This window comes from Chrysochloris asiatica, unplaced genomic scaffold, assembly GCF_000296735.1.
Source record: "Chrysochloris asiatica unplaced genomic scaffold, ChrAsi1.0 scaffold00124, whole genome shotgun sequence".
NCBI classification, from domain to species: domain Eukaryota; kingdom Metazoa; phylum Chordata; class Mammalia; order Afrosoricida; family Chrysochloridae; genus Chrysochloris; species Chrysochloris asiatica.
In genome coordinates, this window is record NW_006408642.1 from 7,671,508 (window position 1) to 7,697,161 (window position 25,654).

Genomic DNA, 25,654 nt, shown 5'->3' on the forward strand with positions numbered 1-25,654 from the left:
AATTTCGATGTCAATCTTGATACAATCCTGATATAATCAAGATATATATAAGATATAATCAAGATACAATCAAGATGTTCTCTCCTAATCCCATCAATCCTGGTGCAATCAAGATAAGCTTTCTCAAGATGGCGGCTCCTGGAACAGCTGAGTGTCTTGATCCAGAAAATAATGAATTTCTGGATTCTCCTGCAAATTCCCCAGCTATAAACCCTCCAAATCTCCAAACATACCTTTATATTTGTTACAGAGTTCCAACACCAACTCATGAGTCCTCCTGACCCGGTATTCCGTGTTGTTGTTGTGAGGAGCTCGGTAAAGGTTCTCCTTATTTATTCTTATCCTTTGTATTTGAGAGATTCCCTTTTAATTTAATACTGCTTCCTTCCAAAAGCATTCCCTGAGTACTTCATTCTAAAGTGAACCTTTGTCCTTTGAGTGTATTAAAATGTTTTTTATTGCTCACTTGTCAATATGCAATGACTTATTAGAAATGACTGTGAACTTTATATTGTAGTTTGAATCAATATGAAAAGCTCTTGCATCTGCCAATTTTTAAGAATTCAGTGAATGTTTGATTTCATTATTTTTACTGTATGGTCCGTGAGAGGAGAGTCTTGCCACTTTCTATTACTATGAATAAGGATTATGTTTAATAGTGACTTTGGTTTATTTCAAATATAGATCTAATAGCTGCATTTAAAAGACCAGATTAACAGTGATTGGAGCAGACTGTAAGGGAAAAGATGAAGGGATAGAAAATAAGCTCGTTAGCTATACAGAATTGTCAGTACTCAGATGCAGCCTAGAAATGTGTCCTAGATGCCCAGGGAGTAAGAGACAAACCTTTCTTTCTTGTGATGACTAGATGACAAGGTTGTATATTGTGGTTATGATATCTTGAAGTAATTAATAATGCAGATTCTCAGTTCTAAGGAATTTCCATCATGATTAAAAGAATTAAATTGAGGAAGACTCATTTGGAGGTTAATCATACGTAATGCTGATTATGCCATAGAGGTATAGATACAAGTATTTATATACATGTTCTGTCAGAGATATTTTTTTATTCTTTTGCTACTTTGAAGAATTAATTTCCATTCATTTCTCATTTCAGTTCTTCTCGGTGTCCAAATGGGGATTATTGTTCTAACAGACGGTTTCAGAGAAAACAGCATGCGGATGTGGAAGTCATACTCACAGAAAAGAAAGGCTGGGGCTTGAGAGCTGCCAGAGATCTGCCTTCGTAAGTAGTTTCTTTCAGTCACCATCATTTCATTTTTGTTAATGATACACAAAAGGATACCTTCTAGGAAACCTGTTTCTGTTTACATTGCCTTTAATAATTCTTGTTGTGTAAAATGACTGCCTGGTAGCCTGATTATAGAAAGTGAAAGATAAATTTATACTTTTAGGGAATTACAAAACGAAACAAAACACACTGTGTGTGTGTAAAAAGAACATTTGTTACTTGTGACATTTTGGACTAGGAAGGTCCTTGCTTGGCTATTTCTTTTAATTCCAAGCAATAACTGTTTGTTGTAGACCCCACAGTTCTTAACAACCTATGTAGGTAAGAGTCATGACAGAATCTATGAGTATTAGTCTATATAAAATTGAATTCAGGTGAAAATAGTATCTGAGATAGAGAATTGTTGTTGTTGTTATGTGCCGTAGAGTCGGAATATTAAAGCATACAAAATAGACGCTCAGTAAAAATTTGTTGAATGAAGAGTTGTCTTCCACTTAACCCATAACTTTCGTCTGTAATGCAACAAAGCATTCACTTTATTTTCTACCACATTCAATATTTTCTTGGAATTTTCTTATACAGGCATGCTAAATAATACTTTTTAAGTTAGAAAATTGAGTAACTTTTCTTTAATGTTAAATATATACAGATTATATGTGCTTATGATTAAAAATTAAGGGAGAAAATAAGACATTACTGGCAAAATATTCTTAACACTCACACCATATAGATATACACTGGGTGGTGAAAATTGGAATGGGGAGGGTGGGAGTGTTAGTCTGTTTATTGCCATGAAATTAACTATTTAAAAATGAACAACTACATGGCATTATATACATTCACACTGTTGTGGAACTGCTGTCTCTATCTAATCGAGTTTCACAATATTCCCATTACTCCAAAATAAAAACCCCTTACATAGTAAGCATTTCACACACACACACACCCCCCACTCATACGTTGTTACCCCCACCCCAGTTCCTAGCAGCTGCCACTGTGTTCTATATGGATTTATTTATTCTGGGTATTTCATATAATTGAAGTCATACAATATATGGCTTTTTGTTTCTGGTGTTTGTTTATCATGATGCTCTGGTGGGTCATCAGTATTATAGCATGTATGTGTAGTACATTTCTTTTTTGACTGTATAATATTCCATTGTATATATATGTCACAATTTGTTTATCCATTCATCTGTTAATGGGCAGTTGAGAGCATTTTCATCTTTTGACTGTTGTGAATAATGTTACTGTGAAATTACTTTTATACGTGCTCAGACACATACTTGTTTAAACATTTTTTAGTTCTTAAGGGCATATAGTAATTCCACATTTAACTTTTTGAAGAGCTGCCAAACTATTTTCCACAGTGGCTAAACTGGTTTTCATTCCCACCAACAATTCTTCTTGCAATTTATTGGCAACTTTGGCAATACTTATTTATTTCCTGTCTTAAATAGCCCCATCTTGTTGTTGTTAGGTGTTATCTAGTCAGTTTCGACTCAGTGACCCTTTGTAGCGTTTCCGAGGAGCAGCTAGTGGGTTTCAACCACCAACCTCATAGTTACCAGTCCAATGCTTATTCTACAGCACCACACCATGACTCCAAATAGCCAGCATAGTAGGTGGGAAATGATATTTATTATGGTTTGATTTGCATTTTCCTAATTATTAATGACGTTAAGCATCATTTCATGAATTTGTAGGCCATTTGTATGTTTTCTCTTTTAAAATGTCTATTCATATCCTTTGGCCCACTTTAAAATTGGGTTGTCTGTCTTTTTGTTGTTGTATTGTAGGAGTTGTTTACACATTCTGGACCGTCATCAAATAGATGATTTGCAGATACTTTCTCCTCTTCTCTAGGGCTTTTCACATTCTTGATTATGTTCTTTCATAATACACATATTTTAAATTTTGATGAGGTCCAATTTATCTATTTTTCTTGTGTTCCTAGTGCTTTTGATGTTGTATTTTACAATTTTTGCTAACTTGTGAATCATAATATTTTGCTCTTATTTTTTTAAATTTTTCATTGTTGAAAATAAACTCTAAAAACATTATTCCTATATTTTGTTCTACGAGTTTCATAATTTTAGTTGTAATTGTTAATCTATTTCCGTTAATTTTTTTATAGGGTATAGCTGTGATTGGATATTCAATTGTCCCAATATCATTTATAGAAGAGACTCTTCTTTCCTATTATATGAATGATCTTGATTATTCCCTTGTCAAAAATCAGTTGGTGTTAGATGTATGGGTTTACTGTTGGTCTCAGTGTCTATTCTTATGCCAGTATCACATGTTCAGTTGTGATTTTGAGTTGTGTTTTGTTTTTGTTTTTGAGTTTTTATTGTGAATTATGTGACCGTTTACATGGAGGAACATTAGCTTTACAATCATCCTATCGTATTTTGTTTCATTGCAATGATTACAGTCTCCTCCACGCTTCATCATATAACCAAAGGGTATACCCTGCAAGCTTGCCCCCCGGCTGTCAGCACATAGACCGTCTCCCTCCCTTAGTCCAGAGTCCCCAGCCATTCCATCTCTCCATATCATTGTCTCTGCCGTCATCTCTGAGCATCACTGCTTCTCTGGATAGGGTCCTGCACTCTCCTCTTCTTCCTTGATGGTCCCAGGGACCTCCTCTCCTGAACTGCAAAATCAACCCTTTTTTTGGTACAAATGTCCCCTCCTTTTGTTATAAAATGTCCACCTTTACATTTCCAACACTCACAGTCAGTCCTGATAGCAGTTATTCACCATTGGACCATAAGAGTCTTATCCCCATCTCCTTTTATCAGCCCCATCCAGAGAGGTTGGAAACCACTCAGTGGAGATTCTGCCTTCCCTCACACCCTCTGGAACTAGACTCCCTCTTGAAAGCTTGTAAGCCAGTCGTTTCTTGCCTTTGTAAACCCTCACCGCCTTCCCCTCCCCCATTTTGTGTAGCCAGTGTCTAAGTTGCCAATCCCTGTCAACCCTGTGTATCAAGGGGGTGGGAGTTATCCTCGCTGTAAAGATTTGTTCCCTCTTCTGAGTTACTACATCCATTAAGTGTAGGTCAAGTTCATCAAATTGTAGCAGGTTATTTCTTTTCATCTTCTTTCTTCTTCTAGTCGAGTTCTGATCATCCAACCATTAAAGCCAGGTCAGGTGGGTACTATCTGCAAGTATGGGTGTTCTTGTGCATCTCCCCTCACTTCATATTACCTGGACGCTTCACTCTCTGCTGTAGTCCTCTGTGGCCATGTCACTGTCTCTGGGCCCACGAGTCCCCAGGTCTTGCCATACTGCTGGCCATCCAGGTCTCAACCCTGGTTGAGAGGAGTCTATTGAACATGGTCAGACTTAGCTCACAAGTTCATTGTTATTTTCCCCCCACTTTTTCTTATCAGTGACCAGCGTGGTCACCAGCAAGACCACATGCCTGCTTGTGTATTCCCCTTGAGACTTAGTCTTGAAAGGGGGTTTGCCCCAAGGGGACCCAGCCACTTGATTTGATGGCTCCCAGGCAAACAACATGTTTGTTCGCTTTTTTTAAAAAGTTTTATTGTGAATTATATGGTAGTTTACATGAGAGAACTTTAGTTTTACATTCATTCCATTGTATATCGTCTCATTGCCAATGGTTCCAAACCCCTCCATGCATCATCAACCAGCCAAAGGGTATATCCCAGAAACCCGCCCCCTACACTTCCCCCTCCTCCCCCTCACCCCAGTTTTTGGTCCACAGTCCCTTTCCCTCTCTGGATCCAAAGTCCCCAGCCACTTCATTGCTTCACGTCATCGTCTCTGTGTCCATCTCAGACACCTCTGTTTCTCTGGGTAGGGTCCCGCTCTCGGCTCTTCTCCATTGAAGGTCCCAGATAGCTCCCCTCCTAGCCTGTAGAATTAATCACTCCCTTCCTTGTTCCAAATCGCCTACCTTTGCATTTCCAACCCTCATAATCCGTCCTGATAAGCATTCTTCACTACAGTATCGTGAGTTACACATCTGTATTTCCTTTCATCCGCTCTGCCCAGACAGATTGAATAGTACCCACTGGAGATTCTGCCTTCCTTCGTGCTCCCTAGCACCAGGTTCCCCCTTGAAGGCTTGTAAGCCAGTCACTTCTTGCCTTTGTAGTTCAACTTGTTTGTTCTTGTAGTAGTCAGTCAGACTGCCGTTACTGCTTTTGATTTTCCTGCTGATTTCTTTCAAGAAGTATCTTCTGTTCTTCTAGCTGCTCCAGGTTGGTCTGCGTGTCCTTTCAAGTGGAAATTTCCCACCTCAGAAGATTCTGGATGGAGATCAGGTTTCCACTTATGGTCTTAATGAAATGCAAAGGCTCCATAGGAAGCTTCCTTCACTGAGCAAGTTCTAGCCCCATTTTAGGTATTCCAGTGAATTATAGGCAGATGACGGACTTACAGGCTTTCTATGGTGATGTTTTTGGCTATTCCTGTCTCCCCACCCCACCCCCAAGGGTCTTGTTTTACAATGGTTGTTGTACTGTGCCGTGGAGTCAGTTCTGACTCATAGTGACCCTGTACAGGGTTTCCGAGGCTGTACATGTTTATGGGAGCAGAAAGTCTCATCTTTCTCCCATGGAACAGCTGGTAGTTTCGAACTGCTGTCCCTAAGGTTTGCAGCCCGATTCATAACCACTACACTACCAGAGCTCCTTACAAGGGAAACCAAGATTCAAAAGACAGCCAAGCATCTTAACATTATTTCTCCCCCTTTACCCATTCAATCCATGCCTCAGTCCTTGTGTCCCAGACCCTGTTGTTCCAAGGTTGTACATACATCATTATTTATCTCTGTCCTACTTAGCCCATAAAAACCTTCCTAATTGTTTTCTTATCTGTCTTATTCATCCATTTCCCTCCCCTTTCTTGTATATTGCCCCTCTCTCCAGCACCCAAAGTATCCTGTGTCTGTTCCCTACCCTGTGTTCCACCTTCCCCTTCCTCCCTTCACCTCACCCCTTTAGTTAAGTTTTGAAATTAGGAAATTTGAGTCCTTCTACTTTGTGTTTTTCTTTTGACTATTTGGAGCACCTTATAATGAGTTGATACTGACTCGATGGCACCTAACAACAGCAATAATAATTCTCTATGAATTTGAGGATACTGTATAAGATGTGATTCATAGTCATTTAATCCATAAGGCATCTGGTGATGTAAGAGGTGCATTTTTATTTTTCTCAAGGCAAGGAACTCAGCCTAAAAGTAAAAAGCCCAATATTACAGAAACTCAGTGCCTGTGGTCATTCTATGGCATTATGTGTAATAATTTGATTTTTCAGGAATGCACATGAATAATCAGATTTTGATTATTGAGGTCTAGTGCATTTGTGCAGCTAGAGTGCTCCTTGGAGGCCAAGATGGCCAAACTTCGTCTCTCATGCTTTGGACATATTGTCAGGAGGGACCAGTCACTGGAGAAGGATATCATGTTTGGTAAGGTGGAGGGACAGAGAAAAAGAGGAAGACCCCCAATGAGATGGATTGGCCAGGTGGCAGCATTGATGGACTCAAGCGTGGCAACAGTAGTGAGGTTGGCCCAGGATTGGGCAGTGTTTCGTTCTGCTGTGCATAATGTTGCTATGGGTCGGTACCTACTCCATGGCACCTAACAACAAGAAGTGTGTTTGTGATAGATGGCTACACAAATGCATTTATAGCCAGTATAAAATTCTCTAATCTTTGTTTTTGATTTATAGCCACTATAAAATTTTCTCATCTTTGTTTTTGATGTATGCTTTTTGAATATCATTGTCTTTCTCATTCTCTATATTATTGTATTGTACACACAATACATACAGCATTTCCCTAGTTTCTTCATGTGCACTTTAGTGTCTTTAAGTTGTGCAACCATGTCTGTTTTTGTTTTTTCCAAAATTTCCCACCATCATTAACATATTTAATGTACTCCAAGCAAAGACCCTTTTTTACCTCCTCGCTCCCACTCCTGGGACATCAGTGGCATTGTAGGATAAGAACTGGACTGCAGATTCCAAGTTCAGCAGTTCAATCCCATCAGCCTCTCTGTGGGAGAAAAATTGACTGTCTTCTCTTGTAAAGACTTCCAGACTTGAAAAGTATATATAGGGTTGGAATTGACTTGATGGCAGTGGCTCTCCCCCTGTCGGTCTTCCCACTTCTGGTAACAACTAATTATTTTCCTTATTTGTGTAAGTGATATTATACAGTATTTGTCTTTTGTATCTGACTTATTTCGCTCAGCATAAAGTAATCCATAGTGTGGCATATATTGGAAATTCATTCCTCTTTATGGCTGAGTAATATTGCATTGTCTTGTTTGTTTTAAACTGTTTTATTTGCTAAACAAAAGGTGTTTACAGTTTTTCAATTGTCTAACTGTCCTGTAATGAACTGATTATACATTGAGTATATTAGTATGTTGTGATAAATAGAAATTATTTGCATTTGCTCATCTCATCACTCTAGAGTTATGCCTTGTTTATTTTGAAGGGTTAATACTACAAGACTTCCAAGCAGGTCATTTTTAAGTCAGAACTAGGGAGCAAAGAATAGTGAGTTATTTGTCTACATGAAAATAACAGTAGAAGACATTGATGAGAATTAACTCTTAGAGAATAAAGGGAGGTGAAAGAGAACTGAGAAAATACATATTCAGTGAAAAATTAAGTAAGTAATCAAGGAAACAAAGTTAGGAATGTAGGATAATCAAAAAAAGGTTAAGAACCAAGTGGTGGTTGTTAGGTGCCGTGGAGTTGATTCAGACTCATAGTGACCCTGGGTAGGGTTTCAGAGACTGTAAATCTTCACAGGACCAGAAATCCTCATCTTTCTCCCATGGAACAGCTAATAGTTTTGAACTGCTGACCGTGAGATTAGCAGCCCTTTTCGTAACCATTACATTACCAGAGCTCCTTCAAGGACAGATAGTAATCCTAGTAATCATAATTAATGTTAAATGCTAGAGGAAAGTCATAGTTTGAAGTTAGAGAGAAGATACTAGGTTTAGCCTTTAACGTCATTAGACACCTTTGAGAGAAAAGGCAGCAAAAGGCTATTATATTTATTTAAGTCCCCTTTTCTTTCCCCTAGAACATAATACCTCAAACTTTGTAATCCCTCCAGATATTTTCAGAACTGTTTCTCATCTGTGAATCACTATTTTCATATAGTTTAAAACAAACTTGAATATTTGTTTTAATATTTAGTCTTTTATGTCTTTTAGTTGTATGTTTATATAAATTATAAATACTTCTTAGAATCAATAGTGGAAAGTTAACTTTAAGTGCTATTTTATATAATTTTGATGTTTTTTTGGTAGTAATTAAAATTAAACAATTTAGAGTATTGCTTTAAATTCATTATTTTTTGCTTAGATGTATGGGTTTTTCATATAGCTACTTAGCAAGAAGCCCTATTAATTTCTTTCATTTGTTTTTCAGGAACACCTTTGTCCTGGAATATTGTGGAGAGGTACTGGATCATAAGGAATTTAAAGCCCGGGTGAAGGAGTATGCACGAAATAAAAACATTCACTATTATTTCATGGCCCTAAAGAATGATGAGGTGAGCAGCATGGATCTAGTTGCTTTGAAAGAGATCTGGCACTTACTGGGTTTGAAAGGATTGCTAATACTAACTAATCTCTAAAATATATTGTTGCTGTTGTTGAGTGCAGTTGAGTAAGTTCCGACCCATAGCGACCCTGTATAGGATTTCTGAGGAGCAGTTGGTGAGCTTGAACCACCGACCTTGCAGTTCAGGCGGCTTTGCAGTCTGGCGCATTAACCCACAGCGCCACACCAGGACTCCGTTAAGTGCTGTTGAGTTGCTTCTGACCCATAGCGACCCTGAACAGGGTTTCTGAGGCTGTAAATCTTTATGGGAGCAGAAAGCCTCGTCTTTCTCCCACGGAGCAGCTGGTAGTTTCGAACTGCTGACTTTGCGGTTCACAGCCCAATTCATAACCATTACGCTACCAGAGCTCCTTTTTAATGTGATACTCCTTTGTAATTTTAAAAAAGTACCCAGAACCAAGTCCATTGTTGTCATGTAGATTCCACTTCTTAGCTATCCTGCAGGGCAGAATAGAATTGTCCCATACAGTTTTTAAGGCAGTGTTTCATTCTGTTGTATATAGAGTCGTTCTGAATCAGAACCAACTCAATCACACTCAACTACAACAATCTTTATTTATTTATTTATTTATTTTATTACTTAAATGTTTTATTGTGAATTATGTGATAGTTTACATGGGAGAACATTAGTTTTACATTCATTCTGTCTTATATCATCTCATTGCCATGTATCATCAACCAACCATAGGGTATACCCTGCAAATCTGCCCCCCAAGTCGTCACACAGCCCCTCTCCTTCTTTGGATCTAAAGGTACCAGCTGCTCCATCTCTCCACTTCATTGTCTCTGCCTTCATCGCAGGCATCATTTCTCTGGGTAGGGTCCCGCTCTCCGCTCTTCTTCCTTGATGGTCCTAGGGACCTCTGCTCCTACCTAGACTGGAAAGTTAATCACTCCCTCCTCACTATAAAATATCTACCTTTACATTTCCAACCTTCACAATCAGTCCTGATAACAGTTATTCACTATTGTATCACAAGAGACCCATCTGCATTTCATTGCATTAGCTGTGCCTAGACAGATTCAATTACAACAATCTTTATGGAAGTAAATGATTATCTTTTCTCCTAAGGAGCAGCTGATAGGTTTGTCAACTAACGTTTTGTCTAACAGCTGAGCATTTTAACCATGCACCACTAGGGCTCCTTGAACTCTTAATAACCCACTGCTATTAAGTTGATTCTGACAGCCCAGTGCCGAACCCACAGTGCCACCAGGGTTCATAAGTTGAATTGATGCTTTTGAGTTATGGTGTTGGAGGAGAATATTGAAAGTGCCATGGGCTGCCAAAAGAACTAATAGATACATTTTGGAAGAAGTGCAGCTAGAGTGCTCCTTGGAGGCCACGATGGCCAAACTTCATCTCTCATACTTCGGACATATTGTCAGGAGGGACCAGTCACTGGAGAAGGATATGATGTTTGGTAAGGTGGACGGTCAGAGAAAAAGAGGAAGACCCCCAATGAGATGGATTGGACAAGTGGCAGCATCAGTGGGCTCAAGTGTGGCAACAGTAGTGAGGTTGCCCCAGGATGGGGCAGTGTTTCATTCTGCTGTGCATAAGGTTGCTATGAGTCGGTACTGACTTGATGGCACCTAACAACAACAGTTTCACTCAGGAGTCCTGGTGTGACACTGTGGGCTAATGCATCAGACTGCAAAGTCGTTTGAACTGCAAGGTAGGTGGTTCAAGTTCACCAGCTGCCCCTTGGAAACCTTATGTATGGTCCCTATGGGTCGTAGTAGTCTCAATGGCACTTAACAATAATAACAGTTTCACTCAGCATTATGTCCTTAAGGCTCATCCATGTTATGCTGTGTTTTGCAGCTTTGTTGTTATTTTTCAAGGTAGCGTAATATTCCCGTATGTGTTTGTATCAGAGTTTGTTTATACATTCTTTCATTCTTAGTCATTTGGATAGTCTACAGTTTTTTATTATGGAACAGAATTGAGAACCCCAAAGTAAATCCATCCCACTGATCTTTGACAGAGAGCCAAAATACATTGGGTGGGGAAGAGATCGTCTCTTCAACAAATGGTGCTTGTAAAACTGGAAGTCGATTTACAAAAGAATGAAACAAGATGTAGGCCTCACACCATATACAAAAACTCGTTCAACATGGATTGAAGAGCTAAATGTAACTATAAAGATTATCAGTGAAAAAATAAGGACAAATAGTCCCAGAACTATAAAGGGTTATCAATGAAAAAATAGGGACAAACTTAAGGGCCCTAGTATGTGGCATCCATAGGCTATTAAATATGGCATAGAGCACACAAACAAGAGAGAACAAAGTAGATGAATGGGACATACTAAGAATTAGAATGTTTTATGCATCAAAAGAATTCACCCAAAGAATAAAAAGGGAACTTACAGACTGAGAAAAAAATCTTTGCCATTGACACATTAGACAAGAGACTAATCTCAAAAATTTGTAGGAAACTGCAACACAACTATAAGAAAAAGGCACATAACCCAGTTTAAAAATGGGGACAAGATGTGAATAGACACTTCACCAAGGAATACAGTCTGGCAGCAAACAAACTTATGAAGAAATGTTCAAGATTATTATCTCACACCAGCAGTGACAGAAAGGTTCCAAAAAAAACAGAGGACAACAAATGTTGAGGGTGTGGAGCGACTTGGACTCTCCTACATTGCTATTGGACTGCAAATTGGTTCAGCCACTCTGGAAGATCCTATGAAGCTTACTCTGAAAGCTGGAATTAGAAATACCTTATAAGCCAGCAATTCCTGTACTTGGTATATAATCACAAGAAATAGGAGCCAGAATACAAGTAGATGTATGTATGATTTTTGAGTTCTCATGTTTTTAACTCTTGAAATACGCTTTTCCCTCCAGATAATAGATGCCACTCAGAAAGGAAATTGCTCTCGTTTTATGAATCACAGCTGTGAGCCAAACTGTGAGACCCAAAAAGTAAGTTGAAGTAGATTTAGTTTGGGATATTTGTTCAAGATTGCTATTCTGATCATTAACTTAGAATCATACATTGGAAGTGCCCATGAATGTAATTTTTAATATATTTTTTTCCTTCTTTATTTAAAAATTATTTTTAATTAACTTACAATAATTTTTTAAAGCTGGAAAATATTACAGAGTTTCCATATAACGTTCACCTAGTTTCCCCAAATGTTAACATCTTGGAATTCTGGTGTGATGCTGCAGGGTAATGTGCTTCCCCAAGTGTTAACAGCTTATATAACCCTAATACAATGATTAAATCCAAAAAATGACATTAACTACTAAGTCATCTAAAGATTGTATTCAGATTTTGTCAGGTCATTTTTCTGGTGCAGGATCAAGCCCAGGAACTCATTGTATTTAGTTGTCTCATTCCCTTGTTCGTAATTTTTTTATAGTACTTCAGAGGGGTTGAAATGCTTATCTTCCAGAGTCACCACACTCCTTTTTTCTATTTTGTTGTTGTTAAGTCCTGTCAAGTTGGTTATGATCCATAGTGAGTGCCAAATCTGGTTGTGGATGGCATGCATGCTGTTACACAGCTTCTCTTCAAGGCCAGGCTTTGAGTCTTGCTCGTATTTGTGACTCTGGCACATAGTTGACACTTGAGAAACCCATTTATTAAATTTGATACAAAATTTTCTTATAATCCTATTAGTCCCTCAATAGGATTGGTGGTTCAAATTCACCAGATGCTCCTCGGATACCCTATACAGGGTCACTATGAGTCAGAACCAACTTGATTGCACTTAAAAACAACAATAAAGCTCTTTTTCTTAAAATTTAAGTTAATCAGTTAATTGATTTCTTTTAAACAATATCTTAGTTTGATTTGTTAAAAAATATATATTGCAGCAATGGTTCTTGAGTTTTTTAGGTTAAGAACATTATCATCCCATACTACAGAAAATACACATTAATGATTATTCTCATATTGAAATGGGCCCTGATTTGGCACTATAGGATAAGCACTAGACTGCTTACCACAAAGTAGCAGTTCAAACCCACCAACTGCTCTCAGAAACCCTATACAGAGTCACTATAAGTCGGAACCAACTCGACGGCACATAACAGCAACAACAACTTATATTAGATAGTGTTTTTGCTTCCTGGGTGAATTTGGCCCTTTGAGCTGTCCACTTGTAAATTTTATGTGTAGTTTTACATCCTTGCCTGCTACAATGCAAGCAGTATAATGAACAGGGCAATGCAGTCTGAGAATTATTTAATGTAACATCTGATTCTAGTTCTGCCTGTAGTTATTAACCAGGTCTAGTTGGAAGATTCCTTCTGTACTGGATCCCTTAATCTCTGTAGGTATGGAGTTTGCTGGTATATTCTGTAGTGACAGGTCTAACCCGATAGCATATCTGCCCCCACTTAATTCTTAAGTTTTTTAACTGCTCTGCTGCTTTCCTGCCTTTCAAAACTCCTAGCCACGTGACTGATACTTCATGAAGTTAAACTTTTAACATCAGGTTTTCCTTAGTTCCATGCCCCATTTTATGTTTTCTCTGCTGTAAAACACAGTGACTTTTAATAACTGAGTTAGCATGTTGCTGTTGGTAAGTACTATCACGTTGATTCCGACCCATAGCTACTGTGTATAGGGTTTCCCAGAAGCAGCTGGTGAGCTTGAACCACCAACCTTACAGTTCAAGTTATCATAGTATGTTGTTATATTCCGTCGAGTCGGTTCTGACTCATAGTGACCCTGTATAGGGTTTCCGAGAAGCAATTAGTAAGTTTGAACTGCTGATCTTGTGTTTCATACCGACCTTGCAGTCCAGTACTTATCCCCCGGCACCACACCAGGACTTCTAGCATTACATAAGTTAGTATAAATTTGCCTGTGATGTTTAGTGATACCAAGCATTCCCTAGTTGCCTAGTGAATCATTACTGTGTGGAATTACATTTAGACAAAGTAGTGTTTACTTTTATTAGAAAGAAATTATTTTATAGATGGTAATGTCCTTTTTTTATAAATTGGAGTCCTGGTGTGACATAGGATAAATACTGAACTGCAAAATTGGTGGTTCAAATTCACCAGATGCTCCTCGGAAACCCTATACAGGGTCACTATGAGTCAGAGCCAACTTGATTGCACTTAAAAACAACAATAATGCTCGTTTTCTTAAAATTTAAGTTAATCAGTTAATTGATTTCTTTTCTTTTAAAAACAATATCTTAGTGGACTGTGAATGGACAACTGAGAGTTGGATTTTTTACCACCAAACTGGTTTCTTCAGGCTCAGAGTTAACATTTGACTATCAGTTCCAAAGATATGGGTAAGTGTTGTTTCTACTTATTTCGTTGCTTCTGATGAGAAATAGGTTGGGCTCAGATAAATAAGCAACTTGGTTGGGGATTATGTAGAAATTATATTTAGTATGTTAGTAAATGGTTTTGGTATTGTGCATTTTTCCTTTTGTGTGACTCTCCTGGCCACTACGTGATATTGTACAAGTACTAGCTAATTTTCCTCTGAACTTTATGATCTCTTATTTATATGGTTATGTTACTAATTAATTCTTTAAAGCTTTTAATACAGAAATATCAAGTACATGTATGAGTGAGTATAAACAGAATAATGTAATAAATAAATCCCTGTGTGTATAATAAATCCCTGTATGTGTCCATTAAACTATACTCAGTGACCCTGTAAGACATGGTATAACTACCCTATGGGGTCATGGGTCACGGAGCCACTGGTAGTTTCAAACCACCAACGTTTTAGTTAGCTTCTGAGTGCTTAATCATTGTGTCACCTGGCTCCTTTAGTTATAATTGGATTTTGAAAACTATTTAAAAATAAAAAAGCATTTGGCCTGCTTCGTCTAGGTGAGCACTACTTCAGGGTAAACCAAATAAGTGATGAGAGGAAGCACTTTATAGAGATTGTTGTTGTTGTTAAGTGCCATTGAGTTGGTTCTGACCCATAGCAACCCTGTATAGGGTTTCCGAGGAGCAGCTGGTGAGCTTGAACCACTGACCTTGCAGTTCAAACGGCTTTGCAGTCTGACGCATTAACCCACAGTGCCACACCAGGACTCCTTATAGAGGTTGTTGTTGTTAAGTGCCATCAAGTCTGTTCCGACCCATAGCGACCCTAAACAGGGTTTCCAAGGCTGTAAATCTTTATGGGAGCAGAAAGCCTCATCTTTCTCCCGCAGAGCAGCTGGTAATTTCAAACTGCTGACCTTGCGGTGTGCAGCATGATTCGTAACCACTACACTACCATAGCTCCTTCCTTCTAGAGGTTATCCAACTATAAATGAAGTAGTAATGATATCACCATTTTGCAGCCTCTGGTGAACTAATGGATCTCGACCATGACCATGAGTGGCTGTCTGATGGAAGAACAAAATACTACCTGTGAAGTAGTCTTGCCAAAAGAAATGAATTTGCTCATGTCTTTAGATGTAGCTACTTATTTATATTAAATACAGGAAATAAATGACACTACAGAGATGCTGTCAACAAAATACAGACTGTAAGACATGTATCAACTGGCTTTTTATGTGTGTGAATATTTTATTGTGCTTTAGGTGAAAGTTAAATAGCAAATTAGCTTTCCATTATTCATATATTAATTGTTCTGTGACATTGGTTATGTGTCAGCACTTTCCCCGTTTCCACCCTTGCTTTCCATTTACATTTGTCTAGTTCCTCTGCCCCCTAGCACATCTTTGCTTTTGGGGAGCTGTTATCCTTATGAACTCTTACAGTTGATAGCTTTAAGGAACGCATTCTTCCTGGGTATTATTTATCTTATAGGCTACTCTGCTGTTTACCTAAAAGGTGGTCTTTGGTAGTAACTTGAGTTCTAAGTTAGGAGTTCTAAGTTAGGAGTTATTAGGAGTTATCTTAGGGCAGTCGTTCCTCCTGTTGTTGTCAGAACAATAAGTCTGGTCTTTTTTATGTATTTGGATTTTGTTCATCATTTTTTACCTTCCAGGCACCATCTTGTTTTCTTGGACTTAGGTCAGAATTGCATCCTTGAGTCTTTGGTTTTCTTCTTTCTTTTTTGCTGTGGACATGCAAAGACCAGTAATTATCTGTTTTATCACCGCTTGTGCACTTTTAAGATTCTAGGTGCTACTCAGGAGATTGGGATGTAGATCATTATCTTTAGGCACTTTATTAATACCAGTTGACCTAGATGTTTCCTGAGATTATGGTCCTTCGCCTTTAAGGCCAATACTAAGTTCCATAAAGTATTTGCTGTATCTAGAAGTTTACATAATTCTGTCCGCTCTATGCTCTCTCTGTTATAAATGTTGTTGTTAAGTGCCGTCGAGTTGATTCCGACCCATAGCAACCCTGTATAGGGTTTCCAAGGAGCAGCTGGTGAGTTTGAACCACCGATCTTGCAGTTCATACAGCTTTGCAGTCTGGCACATTAACCCACAGCATCATACCAGGACTCCCTGTTATGTATTTGGATATATAATGCAGCACTTACAAATATATACATAGAAATATCCACAACTTTATATTATGCACCACATCTATTTAATACACATACCTACCTTTGTAGATAGATAAAGGTATTTATTTATCTTTGTAAGGAGCCCAGGTGGTGTGGTGGTGGTGATTGTATGTCGTGAAGTCTTTTCCAACTCATAGCTACCCTGTATATGGTTTCTGAGGCTGTAAATCTGTACAGCAACAGAAAACCTCATCTGTCTTCCACAGAACACAGCTGGTAGTTTCAAACTGCTTACCATAGGTTAGCAGCCCAACTTGTTACCACTACACAGCAATTTAAACTTGTCAGCCACTCCATGGGAGAAACATGAAGCTATTTGCTCTCATAAAGCCTTGGAAACCCTCTATGGTGAGTTGTAGCACCATACAATAAGCACTGGATTGCTTAACACAAGGTCAGTGGTTCAGACCCATTGGTCACTCCTATACAGACAGGGTCGTTGTTAGTCAATACCGACTTGAAGGCACCTAAGTAGAACAGCATGACTTGGAATTAACTCGATTGCAGTGGGTTTGTTTTTTTATTTATCTATATTTATATCCATTCACGATTATTGTTATTAATGTTGCAGCAGGGTTGTGTGTATTACAGCAGCTACTTTAGTTACCTGTGCATCTCTTGTTGTCTTCCTTTGCCTCAGTCACATTGTGCTGACTTCCCCCATATTAGGTATTGTCTTTTCCTTCACCCAAATTAACACTGACATACTAACTAGTTTGCTTTTTAACATTTTACAGAGCTCTTTCTTTCAGTGCATATGTTGCTTGATTTCTTGACTCTTGCTTTCATAAGTGTTGACAGTGGATCCAAGTAAAATAAAGAGCTTCACTGTTCCTCTGTTTATAATGATATTGCTTATTGACTCAAAGATGTCACTTTGAGCATTGTGTTTTCATTAGCGTCTACTACATGCAAAGTTGCAAAATAAATATGAAAGACTGAAGAAAAATTGGTAACTCTGAATTATGTAGGTAAAGAATACTGAATATCCCATGGAATACTAGGAGAGTGAACAAATTTATCTTGAAAGAAGTACAGCCAGAATGCTCCTTAGACACTAGGATGGCCAGTCATTGTCATGTATACTTTGGATATGTTATCAAAAGGGACCAATTCCTAGAGAAAGACATAGTGCTTAGTAGAGGGCGAATGAAAAATAGGAAGATCTTCAATGAGGTAAATTGTCAGAGTGGCTGAAACAATGGGTTCAAACATTGTAACGATTGTGAGGGTGGACAAATTCATAGGTACGCTATGAATCTGAACCTTTTCGACTATACCAAACAATGGCAACATGTAGTTAGTGGTTCTCCCTCTCTCCCATTCCTGGTAAGCATCATCTGTCAGATTTTTGTACTGTGGTGGCTTGTGTGTTGTTGTGATGCTGGAAGCTATGTCACCGATATTTTTAATACTAGAAGAGGCACACATGATGGACAGGTTTCAGCAAGACCTCCCAAATAAGACAAACTAGGGAAGAGAGACAGAACACTTAAGAATGGTTAATCATTGAAAAACTTTCAAGTGACAGTGAAACATTGTCAGATATATTAGTGGAGATGAGCATCTCAGGTTGGAAGGCACTCTTTGGGGAAGAGCTGCCGTTTCAAAGTAAAGTTGATCTCAGTGACAGGAAAGGAACAAAGCTTTCAGAACCTTCATCTACTGACAGGGTACTCAACTCAAAATGAAAAGAAGCTATTGTAAATGTCCATTAATAATTGGAACCTGGAATACGTAAAGTGTGAATCTGGGAACATTGGAAGTTACCAAAAACAAAATAGAATGTGTAAAGATACCAGTATCCTGAGCATTAGTGATATGGTTCACTAAACCAGCAATGACACATTGAAGAAAAAAATGGGGTCACATTCATTGCCAAAAAGAGTATTTCAAGATCTGTCTCGAGGTACAGTGATGTCTGTAATAGGATAGTATCCATACTCTTACTTTGAAGAGTAGTTAATTACAATTATTATTCAAATTTACGTACCAACCACTAAAGCAGCTAGTGAGGATGAAGTTGGAGAATTCTACCAAATTCTTCAGTCTGTACTTTTATCAAACATGCAATCAAGATGTCTTGATAATTGCTGGTGTTTGGAATGCAAAAGTTGAAAACAGGACGGATCCATAGTTGGAAAATGCGGCCTTGGTGATAGAAGTAATCCTGGAGACTGCATGATAGAATTTTGCAAGACCAATCACTGTTTAATTGCAAATATCTTCTTTAAACAACATAAAAGATGTCATCTTATGGAATGCACAAGAATCAAATTGACTTAAGAGCCAAAACAAGGGCAGGGCAGATTGTGAAACAGACCATTTATTGCTCATATTCAAGTTTAGGCTGAAGTTGAAGAAAATTTAAACAAGTTCTGGAGGCAAAATATGATCTTAAGTATATCTCACCTTAATTTAAAGGTGATCTCAAGAAAAGATTTGAAGCATTATACACTATGACTAGACATCAAAAGGGTTGTGGGATGACATCAAGAACATTGTAGGTGAAAAAAGAAAGAGTATCCTAAAGACTACAAGACAGGGAACAAAGAAAATACAAAAAATGAATGCTTGAGTAGACTCTGAAATTTGCTCTTGAGCATAGAAAAACTCAAGCAGCTGGACAAAATGAGGTAAAACAGTTGAACAGAAAATTTCAGAGCAAGGCAGTCAAGTATTATACTGAAATCTTCAAAAACTTGGAATTAGAAAACCAAAAGGGAAGAACAAGCTGAGCATTGCTCAAGCTGTGAAAGAACTGAATTCAAAATCCAAGTCTTGACTTGCAATATTGAAGGATTCTATGGGCAAAATGTTGAAAGATGGAGAAAACATCAAAAGAAAATGGAAAGAATACACGAAGTCTCATTGTACCAAAGAGAATTAGACAGTATTCAAACATTTCAAGTGGTACCATCTGATCAAGAAGTGAGATAGTCCAAGCTGCAGCATTGAAGGCACTGGCATGAAAATGAGTCTCCAGGAGTTAACAGAATACAATTTGAAATATTTCTTCAAATAGATGCAGCTCTGGTGTTCCTCACGCCTCTATGCTAAGAAATTTAGAAGATAGGTACTTGGCCAGCCAATTGCAAGAGACCCATTTTTATGTCCCTTCCTAAGAAAAGGTTACCCAACGGAATGTAGAAATTATTGAACAGCATCATTAACATTTCATGTAAGTAACATTTTGCTGAAGATAATTTAAAAATGGTTGCATCAGAACATTGACACGGAGCTTCCGGAAATTCAAGCTGGATTCAGAAGAGGGCATGGAATGAGGGATATCATTGCTAATGTTAGCTGGATCTTGGCTGAAACCATAAACTAGCAGAAAGTTTACTTGTGTTTTATTGACTATGCAAAGGCATTCAAGTATGTGGCTCATAACAAACTACGAATAACACTGAGAAGAATGGATATTCCAGAACACTTGTTTGTGCTAAGGAAGGTTCATAGACTAGGAGGCTGTTGTTGGAACAGAACAAGGGAACACTTAATGGTTTAAAATCAGGAAAGGTGTGCCCCAGGATTGAGTCCTCTCACCACAGTTTTTCAATCTGTATGTTGAGTGAAAAGCCGGATTATATGAAGAAGAACACGGCACCTGATGCTATATGCAGATGATAAAACCTTGCTTGCTGGAAGCAAAAGAAACTTATTAAAATACTTACTGATTAAGATTAAAGACTACAGCCTTCAGTTCAGCACCTCAATATAAAGAAAACAAAAATCCTCCTAACTGGATCAATAAATAACATAATGATAAAAATAGAAAAGATTTTAAGTTGTCCAAGATCTCATTTTGCCTGGATCCACAATCAACACAATCAAACAAAGCTGTCAAGAAATCACATGACGTGTATTGCATTAGGCACATCTGCTGCCAGAGACCTTTTTAAAGTGTTAAAGAGCGAGGATGTCACTTTGAGGAGTAAGGTGCACCTGATCCATATCAATTCAATCTCATTATACATATATGAAATTTGGACAATGAATAATGAATGAAGATCATGGCAGAATCTATGCATTTGAATTACTATGTTGGCAAACAATATTGAAATTCCATGGACTATGTGGTTTAAAATTAAGAAAGGTGTGCGACAAGGTTGTATTCTTTCACCATACTTGTTCAACTTGTATGCTAAACAAATAATCCGAGAAGCTGGGTTATATGAAGAAAAGCATGGCATCAGGATTGGAGGAAGACTCATTAACAACCTGCAATATGCAGATGATACATCCTTGCTTGCTGAAAGTGAAGAAGACTTAAAACATTTACTGATGAAGATCAAAGAGTATAGCCTTTCGGTATGGATTGCATCTCAATGTAAAGAAAACAAAAATCCTCACCACTGGAACAATAAACAACATTCTTATCAACAAAGAAAAGGTTGAAGTTGTCAAGGACTTCATTCTTCATTCAACTAACTATCAACACTTACGGAAGCAGCAGTCGAGAAATCAAATGATGTATTGCATTAAGCAAATCTACTGCACAAGACCTTTTTAAAGTGTTGAAGAGCAAAGATGTCAGCTTGAGGACTAAGGTACGGCTGACCCAAGCCATGGTATTTTCAATAACCTCATATGCATGTGAAAGCTGGACAGTGAATAAGGAGGACCATAGAAGAATTGATATTGAGTTATGGTGTTGGAGGAGAATATTAAAAATGCCATGGGCTGCCAAAAGAACCAATAGATCCGTTGATCTATTATGGATCAAGTTGAAGAACTTGACCTATACTTAGTAGTAGCTCAAAATAACCAACTGAGAGGGAAAAAATCTTCACATCGGGGATCAATCATATCCTCTATGTACACAGAGTTGATTGGTAGGGGCATCTTAGATATTGGCTACTTAAAATTGAGGGTGTGTGTGTGTATGTGTGTGGCAATAAAGGCATGAAGTGACTGGCTTACAAGTTTTCAAGAGGGAGTTCAGTGTCAAAGTGTGTGGGGGAAGGTAGAATTCCCAATGAATAGTTTTCATCTTGTCTAGACTGGTCTGGTGAAAGGAGATAAGGATAAGATTCTTATGATTCAGTAGTAATTGTTATCATGACTAATTATGACTGTCACAACTGTAAAAGTAGAAATTTTGAACAAAAATGGGTGAGTAGTTAATCTTAATAGTCCAGAAACAGAGGACCCTAGAATTATCAAGGGAGACGAGCATGAGCAGAATGTGGTACTATATCCAGAGAAGCAGTGACACCAGAGTTGAAGGCAGAGATGAAGACATGGTTAGATAGAGCAGCTGAGGACTCTAGACTCATGGAAAGAGAAAGGCTGTGTGCTGGCATCCAGGAGCCAGGCTTATAAAATGCACACTTTGGTTGGTTGTATAAATGACTAATATATTCCTGAGTGTTTTTATGTACATTAAAAACAAGAACAGAGGGAATACAAGCACATACTGTTCAGTGATAATGCATGGAGGGTATTGTAATCGCTGCAATAAAATGGAATATTATAGGAAAAGTTTAAAACCAATCTTTTCTCCCATGTGAATTTCCACTCAATTCACAATAAAAACTTAAAAAAAAAAACAAAAAACAACTAAAAACGAATTGAGGTCTTCATTATAGTATTCCCCCTTCTGATAGTTTGATAATGTTCATACTTAAGTATCTGGCAAAAGTTAAACAAAATGAAATCAGGGGACTTCAAAGGGTTTATGGAAAATTTTCAGTATCTTTTAGCCCCATTTTTCCATGAAATTTTTGAAGCCCCCTTGTACTAGCTCTGATTCTGTATCTTCTTAACATATGTGGTAGTCAGGTCTGTTTTGAATGAGTTCTGCCCCCATCTCTTAAAATTTATAGTGTTGCGTCACTTTTAACCTCTCCTCAGACCAGTATAAAAAAATTTGATAATGAAACAATATTTTATGGAATTTTTTTCTTTCCCAATTTCCTTCTTCTCTTCTCTGATCCCAAGGGTCAGTGCCTTCCTTGTACAAGATCATTTCTAATTAAAAAACTAATGTAAGAGGGCAGAAATTCAAAATAAGGGATAAAACTTAAGTTTTGTTGTTTATGTATACTCTGGTAATGTCTTGTGTCTATACAATGAAGCACAACAGACGCAGTTTCCTGTATTTTTTAAATCATCTTAGTGCTACCATATAATTTGGACTTAATTCTTCTACTTTATACAAAGTCTGGTAGCAGTCAATTTATACTTTGGAATTGAAGTTATTTCAGTTGCTCCTGCACATATTTCATGCTTCATATCAGAATTTAAGATCTTTGTAGTGCTTCTCAGATATGATTATCTGATTATAATCTAGTACAAATGCCAAATGAGTAATTTTTATTCTGTCTATCTTTTAACTTGTATTCAGGGGTGGATGTAGACATGGGTCTCTGTAGAGCATTTAGGACTCTTGTGCTTGTACTGACCTCTTTTAGGAGAGGGAAATTTGAAATTGAGTACAACTTGTGGTTGCCTGCTGTATTTATTGAACATGAACATTGATTTTTGTTCCTATGATTACCACTACCATATACTAAATCTGTCAGTTTGGTTTTAGGATAACCCTTGTGTTTTCCTCAAGTAGCCCTGTTTTTAATAAATGGCAGTGGTAGTTTCTAACTAGGCCTGTAGTCTTTTGCCAGCTAGGCCTGTGTTACCACTTTCCCTTGCTTTGTGGTTTCATTTATTTTTTTACAGTGTTTGTTAGGGACTCAAATGTGGCAACAGTGGTGAGGTTGGCCCAGGATTGGGCTGTGTTTCGTTCTGCTGTGCATAGAGTCACTATGAGTTGGTATTGACTCGATGGCACCTGACAACAACAACAACAATCCGTATGACAGCTTTTAATAATCATGTTTCCGTTTAAGTGCCCTATATTAATAATAACCTGTACTAAGAATAGATTTTATATCTGTTTATAATAATACATTCTGTCTGCTTTTTGTATCAGTCAAACATCTACATACTGTCAGAAGGATGAGATATGTATTTTACCTACTAGTAAACTGAGCTATTTAAATAGCATGTTTGTTCTTAGACAAAGTATGTATGTGGATTTTGTCTTCAAACATTAGAAGGTACTTTCCTAAAATGGAGAATTTATTAAAGTTCTTGGTGAATTTTATCTTGCTAATAAAGGAAGATTATAAAAGAATGAATATGTTTTAAGAGCAATTTTTGTTTTCTATTATATGCTATCAGGTTTGTTGGGAGTTTCTTAAAATTATTTTTTTTCTTTAGCTAGGAATGATTTGTTTGTTACATATAATTGTAATATTGTTGACATTTTCATATAGTTTACTTTTGTAGAACTGACTTCTTATATTCCCCGAACAGAAAAGAGGCTCAGAAATGTTTCTGTGGGTCAGCCAATTGCCGAGGTTACCTGGGAGGAGAGAATAGAGTCAGCATTCGAGCAGCAGGAGGGAAAATGAAGAAGGAACGATCCCGTAAGAAGGATTCAGTAGGTGTTCATATTTCCTTCAACTTTCTCAATATATATTTTAAGAAGGATGGTAGCCTTTCCAATTGAAGTTTTAAAAAGGAAAACATGAGAGTGAGTTAAAAATTATCTTTTTACTCTGGCTGTAGAATTTATTTATATCAATCAACTTTTAGAAAAGACAAATACATAATTTTTCAGTTTATACTACTTGCTTTTTCAATACATTTTGCGCATCTGTCAACAAGCTTTCGTATTCCCATATTAAAAACTGTTTTAGGCTGAGCTGTGAGCCACGAATGCAGCGCTGTCTTCACTTTTTCATCAAAGTTGATTTGTGATCCTTGAAGAGCTGCTTTAAGGAGATCAAACAGGTTTACATCAGAGGAAGCAAGATCAGGACTATAGAGAGGATGCTTTAGCACCTCAAAAGGAAGTTTTTGCAGAATGTCAACAGTGTTGGCAGAGGTGTGTGTACATGCATTGTCATACAAGGTCACAATGCCCTTGGATAGCAGTCTTTTGCATTTAATCTGAAGTTTAGGCTTTAGCTCTTCAGTGAGTGAGTATCTCACTGTAATGTACACTGTTGATTGTTGAACCTTTTTCCTAGTAGTGTTCCAATACATATCCTGGAGGCTCCCAGAAACCTGTAAGCACCAATTTTTCAACTGATGATTGACTTTTGAACTTTTTCTTGATTGGTAATTGAACCTGTTCCATTCCATACTCTGCCGTTTACTCTCACCCTCGTAGTGATGAATCCATGTCGTTACCAGTAGTGATTTTCTTAAAGAAACTTTACATTCCTTCGAGTATTGGTCCAAATTTTATTTGCAGATGTCCACATGCACACTTTCACAGCTGTGATGTTGAATGGAAAATGCTGATAAGACAGTAAAGCCAGCAGAAGTTTTAATATAACCAAAATGCAGATAATTTTTGACTCATCCTTGTATTACCAAAGACATCCAAGATCAAATGAGATATGGCTAGAAAAGAAGTATGATTGTGATTTTATTTTAGGTTCTTAGAAATTCAAATTGGGTATTGAGAACTGTTGACATTATCTTGAAAACATCTGAGTGAATAGGTTTTCAGTGCCTGTAAAACTCCTAAGTCTGATCTGCATTCCAGTTTTTCAATATTAGTTTGGTTTTTGTTTGGAACTCTAAACTTGAAATGTATTCTGAAAATCTCAAAACTCTCTTTGAAGTACAAGGTGAGTTTTGAGAGGCCATTGGTATCCTAAGCATGAGAAAGTTACAGTCTCAGATAGTTTTTGATACATTAGACCAATAGGTGATAGCCTTTTTTCTACCCTTGCTCACTTGAGTTACTACAGGTGGGAGGAGGAGGGAGTCTTCTTACTATTGGGAATCTCAACTAAGACAGGTACTTTCTGTAGTTTAAAAAAATCCCTTCTCCCTTTTCTAAGGATTGCTTCACTAGAGCAATGTTTTTCAAAGTATGATATTTGAATCATCTGCTTCATAAGCACCTGACACAGTATGTAATAAAAATTTTAAATACACATTTCTGGACTCTTCTTTAGACCTGTGCATTTTAGTGGAATGATTAGGGGAGGGATTAAGGAATCCCTCAACTCCTCCTCTATGATTCTTTTGCATTTAGCTCAATCCTAGTCTTTTTGGAAACCAGTTCTGTTAAGAATTATATATGAAAAGAGTCTTGCTGTTTAGCTGGAGAGACATAAGACATAATTGAGTGAAAGTATAATAATGAACACAATTTCCTTTGGTGTCATTTATGGAGTTGAATGAATTTTATAAAAAGACATAGCAAAATCTACCTTTCAGGTACAGGTCGCCAGGTCTGCCTGCTTAAGTGTCTCTGGGTGG

The 25,654-nt window shown here is 37.6% G+C and overlaps 1 protein-coding gene across 1 annotated transcript in view; it reads left to right on the forward strand.

Annotated features, from left to right (window-relative positions):
• SETD2 (SET domain containing 2) overlaps positions 1 to 25,654 on the forward strand; it is a 185,547-nt gene that overhangs the window by 75,916 nt on the left and 83,977 nt on the right. The window contains exons 5-9 of the mRNA XM_006868803.1: positions 1,118 to 1,246; positions 8,689 to 8,812; positions 11,749 to 11,826; positions 14,065 to 14,162; positions 23,687 to 23,813. Of these exons, the coding sequence (XP_006868865.1) occupies positions 1,118 to 1,246; positions 8,689 to 8,812; positions 11,749 to 11,826; positions 14,065 to 14,162; positions 23,687 to 23,813 (556 nt within the window). The remainder of the gene's footprint in view (positions 1 to 1,117; positions 1,247 to 8,688; positions 8,813 to 11,748; positions 11,827 to 14,064; positions 14,163 to 23,686; positions 23,814 to 25,654) is intronic.